This window comes from Enhydra lutris, unplaced genomic scaffold (assembly GCF_002288905.1).
Source record: "Enhydra lutris kenyoni isolate GAN:26980312 unplaced genomic scaffold, ASM228890v2 scaffoldscaffold13, whole genome shotgun sequence".
Taxonomy (NCBI): domain Eukaryota; kingdom Metazoa; phylum Chordata; class Mammalia; order Carnivora; family Mustelidae; genus Enhydra; species Enhydra lutris.
Window position 1 is genome coordinate 48773065 of NW_019154097.1, and position 10174 is coordinate 48783238.

At 48.1% G+C, this 10174-nt stretch overlaps 1 protein-coding gene across 3 annotated transcripts; it reads right to left on the bottom strand.

Moving 5' to 3' along the window:
• Nucleotides 1-416: 416 nt before the first annotated feature.
• On the bottom strand, nt 417-1574 carry LOC111145880 (POP7 homolog, ribonuclease P/MRP subunit). 3 transcript variants are annotated; one of them, XM_022501167.1, is made up of 2 exons: nt 1411-1574; nt 417-1059 (listed from the first exon to the last, which is right to left on the bottom strand). In XM_022501167.1, exon 2 carries the CDS (start codon nt 1047-1049, stop codon nt 627-629), a length of 423 nt encoding a protein of 140 aa, XP_022356875.1. In that variant the 5' UTR covers nt 1050-1059; nt 1411-1574; the 3' UTR covers nt 417-626. The 3 variants fall into 3 exon arrangements, with proteins under 3 accessions (XP_022356875.1, XP_022356876.1, XP_022356877.1); XM_022501168.1 differs by lacking the exon at nt 1411-1574 and adding an exon at nt 1303-1397; XM_022501169.1 differs by lacking the exon at nt 1411-1574 and adding an exon at nt 1299-1397.
• Between the last annotated feature and the right edge of the window lie 8600 nt (nt 1575-10174).

Here is a 10174-nt window from a genome sequence, read left to right on the forward strand (position 1 = left end):
CCAGCATTGAGGCTCTCTCTGCTCCGCGGGGAGCCTGCTTCCCCCTTCTCTCTCTGCCTGCCTCTTTGCCTACTTGTGATCTCTGTCTGTCAAATAAATAAATAAATAAGTAAATCTTAAAAAAAAAAAAAAAAAAAAAAAAGCCAGCTGCTTCCTGAGCATACAACCCTCCCAGCTGCGCTTTCAGCAGCCAAGAGTGTATACCTTATCCACTCCACCTGCTTCTTAGAGTACCAAAAAATTCAAAGCAAACACTGGGATTCCCAGGGTTTTGCTTGTTACACTGTCCATAGTACTACTAATGCACTCTGCTGAGGCAGGAAACACTTGGGGTTCCCTCCTGTACATACATACTTGTAAAGGTTCCTACTCTCCCTTGCCCCATACATACAGAATTTACACAGGGGAGAAACAATGGCAGTGGGGTGGCTGCATGCTAACACAACTTGGTAGTTTTTATTGCCTAGGACGATGGTTACAGACCACAAAGACTGGGAAGACCCACTGCTTGGGCCCAACAAGAGACAATACTCTCCCTCTCAATTCAGAGTCCTCTGTACAAGAAGAGCCATATCTGAGCCTAGTTATGTGAGGGTGGGCGGGTAAGGTGGCCATCCTCGTTTCCACTACTTGGGTGCAACCCTGAAGACCCGGATGTGGATGGCCGAGTTGTTGCGGATGCGGGTCAGAGGCTCTCGTGTATCAGTCTCTGGTTCCAGCTCATCGACCAGCTCCACGGTGGAAGTATTCGCAGCCACCTGCAAGGACCCGAAACTGCCCGCCTGCAGCTGTAAGGCAATGTTGATGGCACGGTTGATGGCCAGGCCCAGGCCATGAATGTAGATCTCACTGCATGAGTTCTGACCCCGAGCCCCTCCGTCCAGCAGCTTCTGGCAGCGGGCCAGCTGGGCCTTAAAGTCAGTCTTCATGTTGACGTAAATGTCATTGGGCCTCCGGGGCAGGCGGTGGGGGAGCCGCTTCCGAAGGGTATACTCCACCGGGTCCAGCTCAGCCTCGACGGCCCCGCGGGGCTCTCGGTTTTCCGCCATGCTGTGCGCCCTGACGCGGAAAAGGGAGGAGATCAGAGAGAGGTGACAAGCGACTTCGCTGCCTTCCCTACCCCGTTTCCAGCCCAAAGGGTGCAGTCAGAAGGGGGCGCACTCAACTCCCCTCTCGGCTCCCAACCTCGGTCCCCTCCCCCTCACCTCGAGCTCCCGGATCTCTCTCACCCTCAATTTCTATTCATTCAGGACATCGCCCCCCACCTCAGGCCCCCACCCCAACCCCTTCCTCCGCGCCTACACTCTCCAATCCACGGTGCTCTCCCCGAGCACGCGGCCCGCTCCCGGCAGGGCCACTCAAGTGCGGCGCCCACCCGCACGGACCGAGCGCGCAGCGTCGGATACACACCACCCAGGAAGAGAAGAAACGCGGCGCTTTGGAAGATCGCGAGATCGCGGGCGCCGGGACGACTCCGGGATCCGGGATCCGGGATCCGGGATCCGGGATCCGGGCTCCGGGAAGGGCGGCGCAGTGCGCACGCGCGCCTGTCCCCGCGAGCCACGAATCGCCTTCCCGGCCTCCGTTCTCCCCGCCCCTCTGGGCGCTCGCGCGACCGTGCGCTGCGTCTAAGTCACGCGAGAGCGACGGGAGACCCGCTCCACCATGTGTGCGCCACGCAAGCGGGGCGCGGAGGCAGGAGGCGTGTACCAAGTCAAAGCTCGGGAGGGTCCGCTTTCCTAGGCCGTCCCAGTTCTTGGCCCACGGAAGGGTCCTGAAGCGGGGAAAGGGAGAGAGGAGACTCTAATAGGAGCGTGGAGGATTGGGTATAGGGGCTGACAAAGACAACCGAGAGAGCTGAGAGTTCACGAGAAGGTGAAGGGGCCTGAAGGCAGATCTGGACTCCCGCGTCCATCGCAGTTCCTCTGGTCGGAGGAGGCGTAGCGGAGCTGGCAGAGCCGATCTCCTACCCAAGGCCCCTGCTGACAGAAGACGCTGCCTCTGGTCTCCCCTGTAGGACACGGGGACGCGTTCTTCTCCCCTGTCTCTTGGAAGGGCTGAGCCCCCACCCAAGTCAGCCCTTAGGGACCCAAGCTATGAGCCCTAGGGCCAGCCTTCAAGGCTCCCCTCAGAGCACATAGACCCTCCTACACCCCCCCAGCTTTACCCACCAGCTAGCTCATCTGCCTCTGCCCACCCCAGTAGGGACCTGCGCCCCCTGGCGGGCAGGGAGGGACGGCGCCTCGGGATTCGTGGCTCCCAAGGGCGGGTAGGGTTTCTCCCCTGGCCAGGTTGGTATAGCTTTTGGAGAGTTCCTTCAAAAATGAGTTAGACCAAAAAGAAAAAAAGTTAGACCATTTAACAAAACAAAACAACAACAACAAAAAAAGAGTTAGAACTGCATTGGGGACCTAGAACTGTTATCTGCTTGAGTTGCCCCAGCACTCAGATGAGGATAATTCGTTTTGTAACTGTGAAACTCAGTATAACCCTGTAAACTCAAGCCTACACATGTGAGTTGGCATTTTTATGACCCCATTTGACTAGAGGTTGGAAAGGGGTCAGGTTCCTGAAAACTAGCACCATTTAAATCCTGTAGGTCTCCTTTTAGCCTCAGATTGTTCCATAATCACAAGTTTGGGGGTTTATGTGGGGGTGAGGAGGAGAGGCTGGCCACAACCCTGTTCTGCCTCCAAAGTAACATTTAAGCTAATTTTTTTTTTTTAAGATTTTATTTATTTATTTGACAGAGAAAGACACAGCGAGAGAGGGAACACAAGCAGGGGGAAGTGGGAGAAGGAAAAGCAGGCTTCCTGCAGATTAGGAACCCTGATGCGGAGCTCAATCCCAGGACCCTGGGATCATCTGAGCCAAAGGCAGATACTTAATGCCTGAGCCACCCAGGCGCCCGTTGAGCTGATTTTTTGATGGATAAACAGGAGTTCTTCAGGGAGCTAAAGAATGTTCTGGGAACACTGAAAGGTATTTTAAAGATTTTATTTATTTATTTGAGAGAGAGAGAGCATGAGAAGGGAGAGCTTCAGAGGAAGAAGCAGACTCCCTGCTAAGAAGGGAGTCCACGGAGTCAATCTGGCGGCTCCCGGATCCTGACCTGAGCTGAAGGCAGTCCTTTAACCAACTGAGCCACCCAGGAGCCCTGAAGGGTATTTGTAAAAGAATAGAAGTGCAATCTAAGCTTCCCCCTCAAGAAACTAGAAAATGAAGCGCCAAATAAAGCCAAAGGAAGAGAAGTGAAGAAACAATAAACAAAACCCAATAAAACTGGACACAGAAACAATAGAGAAACTCAATATAAAAGGTGGTTCTTTGGAAAAGATCAATAAAGTTGATAAGCATCTAGCGAGGCTGGCAAAAAAGCAAGAACAAGAGAAGGAAAACTGGAGGTGCCTGGCCGGCTCAGTTGGTAGAGCATGCAACTTATTTATTTATTTATTTATTTGACAGGGAGAGATCACAAGTAAGTAGAGCAGCAGGCAGAGACTGAAGGAGAAGCAGGCTCCCGTTGAGCAGAGAAGCCCCATGCGGGGCTCAATCCCAGGACCCTGAGACCCTAACCTGAGCCGAAGGCAGAGGCTTAACCCACTGAGCCACCCAGGCACCCCGAGCATGCAACTCTTGATCAGGGGTTGTTAGAGTCCCATGTTGGGGGTAGAGATTACTTAAATATAAAATCCTAAAAAAGAAGGAAGACCCAATTTATGATTACCAGAAACGAAAGTAGGGATAGCACTGAAGATCCTCATATGCAAAAGATACTTACTTAGAGAATAATACAGGCATACCTTAGGGATATTATGGGTTGGGTTCCCAACCACTGCAATAAAGTATCACGAGAAAGTGGGTCAAATTTTTTTTGTTTCCCAGTACCTATAAAATTTATGTTTACATCATACTGTAGTCTGTTAAGTTTGCAATGGCATTATGTCTTAAAGAAGAGTATGCATCTTGATTTGAAAATACTTTATTGCTGAAAAATGCTAATCATCATCTGAGCTTTCAGTGAATTGTAATCATTGATTACAGATCACTGTAACAAACACGAGAAGTTTGAAATATCAAGAGAATTACCAGAATGACACACAGACACAGAAATAGGCAAATGCCGGGAGGCTGGGTGGCTCAGTCAGTTAAACATCTGCCTTCAGCTCAGGTCACAATCTCAGGGTCCTGAGATCCTTATGGGGCTTCCCTGCTCAGCAGAGAGCTGGCTTCTTCCTCTCCCTTTGCCTCTCCCCTTCTTGTGCAGGTGCATTTTCTCAAATACCAAAATTTTTTAATAGACTTTATTTTTTTTAGAGATTTTACTTATTTGACAGAGAAAGACACAAGTGAGAGAGGGAACACAAGCAGAGGGTGTGGGAAAGGGAGAAGCAGGCTTCCCACCAAGCAGGGAGCCCGATGAGGGGCTCAATTCCAGAACCCTCGGATTGTGACCTGAGCCGAAGGCAGACACTTAACGACTGAGCCTCCCAGGTGCCCTACTTTTTTTTTTTTTTTTTTTCAAGATTTTATTCGTTCCTTTGATAGCACATGCAAGGGGAACAGCAGGCAGAGGGAGAGGGAGAACCAGGCTACTTAGCAGGGAGCCTGATGTTTGATTCCAGGACCCTGGGATCATAACCTGAGCCAAAGGCAGAGGCTTAACCCACCGAGCCACCCAGGCGCCCACCAAGTAGAATTTAGTCCGAAGTTGCCAGACTGGTTCAGTATAAAAAAACCGATAGCTCTCATTCATAATATTAACAGGCTAAACAAAACAATGTATATGGTCTTCCCAATCAATGCAGAAAGAAACATTTAACATAATTTAGTATTCATTTATGAAAAAAACTCTCAGCAAAGAATAGAAGGAACTTCCTCAACCTGTTAAAGAATATCTACAGATGGGTGTGCCTGGGTGGCTCAGTGGGTTAAAGTCTCTGCCTTCAGCTCAGGTCATAATCCCAGGGTCCTGGGATCGAGCCCCGCGTCAGACTCTCTGCTCAGCGGGGTGCCTGCTTACTCCTCTCTCTGCCTGCCTCTCTGCCTAGTTGTGATCTCTGTCTGTCAAATAAATAAATAAATAAAATCTTAAAAAAAAATTTTAAATAAATAAATAATCTTTAAAATAAAATAAAATAAAATTTACAATGGGGGGATATACAGAGGGTGAGGACGCAAGTAGAAGGAGGGAGAAGTATTTAGGTGTATGTTTGACTAAACATGTATAGAATCTGTATGCTAAAATCTATAAAACCCTGATGAAGAACTCAAATAAGATCTAAATTAATGGCAAGATGTCCATATATCCACGTACTGGAAGACTGAACACAGTAATGATACCAGTTCTCTCCAAACTGAACTCTAGGTTTAAGGCAATTCCTATGAAATTCCCAGGAAAAGTCTTTGTAGTTATGGACAACTTTATTGTTGTAAAGTTAATATGGAAGGGCAAGGGAAGTTAAAGCAATTTTGAAAAAGTTGGATTTGCACTACCTGATTTTAAGACTCACTACTACATAAACACACTATGGAGACAGTGTGGTATCTCTCAAGGGATAGACACACAAATCAATAAATTGGAATTAAGAACCTAGAAATAGAGTCACACAAATATAGCTAGACAAAGGTGCAAAAGCAGTTGAAAGGGGAAAGAATAAGTCTTTTCACCAAGGTGCTCAAACAATTTGATAAAAAGGCAAAGAATTGAACCTTAGCCGTATACCAAAAAATTAGCACAAAATGGATCATAGGTCTAAATAAAAATGTAAGATTATGAAAATTTTAGAAGAAAATAAAGGAAAAAATCTTCATGAACATAGGGTCAGGTGAAGAGTTCTTAAGACAACATGAAAAGCACAATCTATTAGAAGAAAATTTATATTTTATCAATTGTATCTCAAGGTGGCAAAAAGGGGAAAAATAAAAAACTTTCACGCTGTGAAAGACCATATTCAGAGAATGAAAAGAGAAGCCATAGACTGGGAGAAAATATTTGCAAATTTATTATTAGACAAAGGACTTGTATCCAGAATAGAACTCTCTGAACTCAAGAGAGAAAACAAAAAACCCGATTAGAAAATGGGCAAAAGTCTTGAACAAACATTTTGGCAAAGACGGTATAAGGATGGCACATAAGCACGTAAGAGAGTCAACATTGTTTGCCATTAAGGAAATGCAAATTAAAACCGTGATGAGGTACCACCACATGGCTAGTAGAATGTCTACAAGAAACAGTCTTGACTTAATGATACCAAGAGAATGGAGGGGAACTCAATGTCTCACACACTGCCTGTGGGTGATGTTAAATGGTCCAGCCACTCCGGAAAATAGTTTGGCAGTTTCTTCTAAAATTAACCAGCATTACATACACTCAACATACAACCCAGCAAGAGCACTCGGAGGCACTTAAAAATGTGTTCATGGGGCGCCTGGGTGACTCAGTCGTTAAGTGTCTGCCTTTGGCTTGGGTCATGGTCCTAGGGTCCTGGGATTGAGCCCTGGGTTGGGCTCCTCGGTCAGCGGGGAGTCTGCTTCTCCTTCTCCCTCTGTTGCTCCCCCTGCTTGTGTTCCCTCTCTGTCAAATAAATAAATAAAATCTTAAAACAAACACACACACACGTTCATGAATGTCTATAGCAGTTTTATTTGTACTAGCCCCGAACTGGAAACACCCCAGCTGTCTTTTGATGGGTAAATGGTTAAACAGAATGGCACATCCATACCAAGGAAAAGTCCTCAGCAATAAAAGGTGCATCAAGAAGACTTGATAGGGGCGCCTGGATGGCTCAGTGGGTTAAGCCTCTGCCTTCGGCTCAGGTCATGATCTCAGGGTCCTGGGATTGAGCCCCGCATCGGGCTCTCTGATCTGCAGGGAGCCTGCTTCCTCCTCTCTCTCTGCCTGCCTCTCTGCCTACTTGTGATCTCTCTCTCTGTCAAAAGAATAAGTAAAATCTTTAAAAAAAATTTTTTTTCAAAAAAACGAACTATTGCTCCTTTACTCAGTATATGTGTCTTTTCATGAGATCTGAAATATGTTCTCTAAACTTTGACATCCAGATGAATATAAAGGTTCATGATTTAGGTGGGTGAAGTCAGGCACTGTAATAAACTGATTTGACATTAAGATGGCCCTAATCTTTTTGCATTTCATTGAAGACAAATACCACAGAGGACTCTGCCCTTAGGAAAAAAAGGCAGAGCTTGGCTGTTTAGACTTGAGACCCCCTTTCATCTCCATTAATCACCTAACCAAGTTTCTTTTTGTAGTTCAAGAGCGTGCCTATTTATTTATTTATATTTTACTTATTTAAGGGAGAGCAACAGAGATAGTGACAGAAATAGACATAGTGTGTGCACAAGCAGGGGGAGCAGCAGCCTGAGGGAAAAACAGACTCCCCGGCTGAGCAGGGAGCCATACATGGGGCTCGATCCCAGGATCCCAGGGACCATGACCTGAGCCGAAGACAGATACTTAACTGACTGAGCCATCCAGGTGCCCCCAAAACGTGCCAATTTAAAACGACAAAGACCAAGACATTTTACAGCCTAACACCTGAATAAACAAAAATATTTTAGGTCAACATGATTTTTTGGTAATTCTCTTTTTCATTTTGTATGGGAGACGCACAGTTCTGATTTCAGTTTCCTTTCTCAAAGAGGGCACTGAACAGATTTACCTTCCACAGTGTCTTCAGCAACAGGGGAGCTGCAACATGTTTCCCAGTTTTACAGTTGGGGGAGACTGCCTGGCCAGGGTCCCAAGTTGGAACATAAGGGACCCTCGGTGATCAGTCTTTTTCTTTTATCATTATTTTTTTATTTATTTGACAGGATGAGAGAAATCACAAGTAGGCAGAGAGAAAAGAGGAAGCAGGCTCCCCGTTGAGCAGAGAGCCCAATGGGGGGCTTGATCCCAGGACTCCGAGATCATGACCTGAGCCAGAGGCAGAGGCTCAACCCGCTGAGCCACCCAGGCGCCCCTGATCACTCTAATCTTGTACCCTGGAGTCCAGCGTGTGCTCCTTGCCACCTACTAGAGGGTGCTATGGTGGCATTCAAAGCCCTCAGCTGAATTTCCACTTCCCTTCTCATCCAGCTAGCAGTCCACAAACTCTTCTCCAATCAGTTGGATTGCGGCTACTGTAAAGCAGACCCCTGCTTTTCCTACACCTACCCAAATGCCTTCCGTGTAGCTCAGCACAGGCCCCCATAATCTCCTACAGACAGCATTCCACAGACGTCTCCCCACTTCCCCTATACCATTTCTCCACCAAAATTTGCAATCTGGCATTTGCTCATTAACAACTGAAACATGCTAAAACCTTACTCATTCAGAGATTAGCTAGGCTGCTTGGGAACTTGAATAGCCTAGAACACAATCTAGAAAAGTTAAAAAACAAACAAAAAGCAGCAACAAGTTTTTGAGTAACAAAAAACTGTCCTACATTTATGAACTTTAGGTGAAGAATTCTCACCCAAGCCTGGGTTCTATTGATACATTTTTATTTTTTAAATATTAGGGATACTCATTTCTTTCTTTCTTTTTTTTTTTTTAAGATTTTATTTATTTATTTGACACAGAGAGAGAGAAATCACAAGCAGGCAGAGAGAGAGGGGGTTAGCAGGCTCCCTGCTGAGCAGAGAGCCCGATGCGGGGCTTGATCCCAGGACCCTGAGATCATGACCTGAGCCAGAGGCAGAGCCTTAACCCACTGAGCCACCCAGGCGCCCTATTGATACATTTTTATACAGTGTTAACAATCTATTACTGTCCACCCTGCTGGAAGCAGAAGCCCCTGTCAGCTAACATTTGTGGAGCACTTGCCCTGTGCCAGGTACTATGTTAAATGTTTTACCATACATTCAAGAGACAGAAGAGATTACTTTCAAGGCCACAGGCAGTAATGAATGAAACCCGAACGGGAACCCTTGCTTTAAACAACAGCCATCTTCCAGCCGCCCAGCAAGCAGTGAGACTGGTAGCATTAAGATAGAAATCCTGACTGCAGGAATGTGAAGGGAACTGGGAAAAAAAACAGACACTAAAACTGCAAGTGCCTAGAAGCCTGGGGAACACTGGGTGCAGGAACAAAGGGCCTTCTGGTAGTTCCTGAGGTCTGTGCTCCAATACAGCACAACCCAAGGGACTCAAATTCCCAATCTGACTTTACTTTTCCCGGTCCTGAGAAGGATTACATTGTGTTTGCTAACAGCTGTTTTAGGAAGCTGGAAAGTGAGGTATACATTCTGGAATAACTATCCCCGACCCTCACCCTGCAAAAAAAAGGTGGAAATACACAGAGGAAAAAAAAACTTTCATCCTAAAAGTTCAGGGATTTAAAAAAGTCTTTCTTGAAACGCCCCTTTTTAAACAAAGAAGGTGCCAATCTACTTATATTTGCATAATAATTTATCTCTTTTAACAGCCTTTCATATTCACCTATTTTAATTCAGCACTTGGGGAAGGGAGAGGAGTGGAGATGGGGGGTGGGGTGGGGAACAGCATTAACACCTGACTGTATCCCCCTTCCCTCCACCCCCCCCCCCCGGGTCCAGAAGTTAGTCGGTGGCGGAGCCAGACGGAATGGGTCTCACCAGCCAGGGCTGCCTTGGACAGTTTCCAAATCATTAGTTCCTCACTTATTTTACATATCCCAGGACGTCTGATGAACGCACCTCTGGATTATATGTCATCTCCTTCAACCCAGGCGGGCTTCCTGGAGGAAGCCGACTGGCAAGGCAAGCCCTGCGATGCCACCTCCGTCGCGACGGTCGCGTGTCACGTGCCGCGAAAGAGACGGGGGGCGGCCGGGGAGCGCCCCGGGGGGGGGACCCCCTCCCGACCCCCCCCCGACCCCCCCTGGCCAGCTGCAGGCCCTGCGTCACGTGACGAGCCAGGCCTCAGGTCACCTGCGGGAGGGTGGGGGCGGTCGGGGGCGGCGGGCATCCGGGCTCCCCACTGGGCAGGCGGGGCGGGCGCGAGGCCGTGCGGGTCGCTGGGGACCGGAGCGGCGGAGGGGGCGGCCGCGGCGGTGGCGGCGGCAGCAGCGGCGGCGGCGGAGGGGGCGGCCCCGCGGCCGCGTCACGTGGTGCGAGGCGGGCAGCCATCTTGCTACAAACACAAACAGAGAGGAGCGGCCGCCGCGGGAGCGCCAGCGCCCCCTCCCCCGCC

Coding starts and splice junctions, on each gene's coding strand:
- LOC111145880 (XM_022501167.1), bottom strand. CDS start 1,049: ATGGCGGAAAACCGAGAGCCCCGCGGGGCCGTCGAGGCTGAGCTGGAC.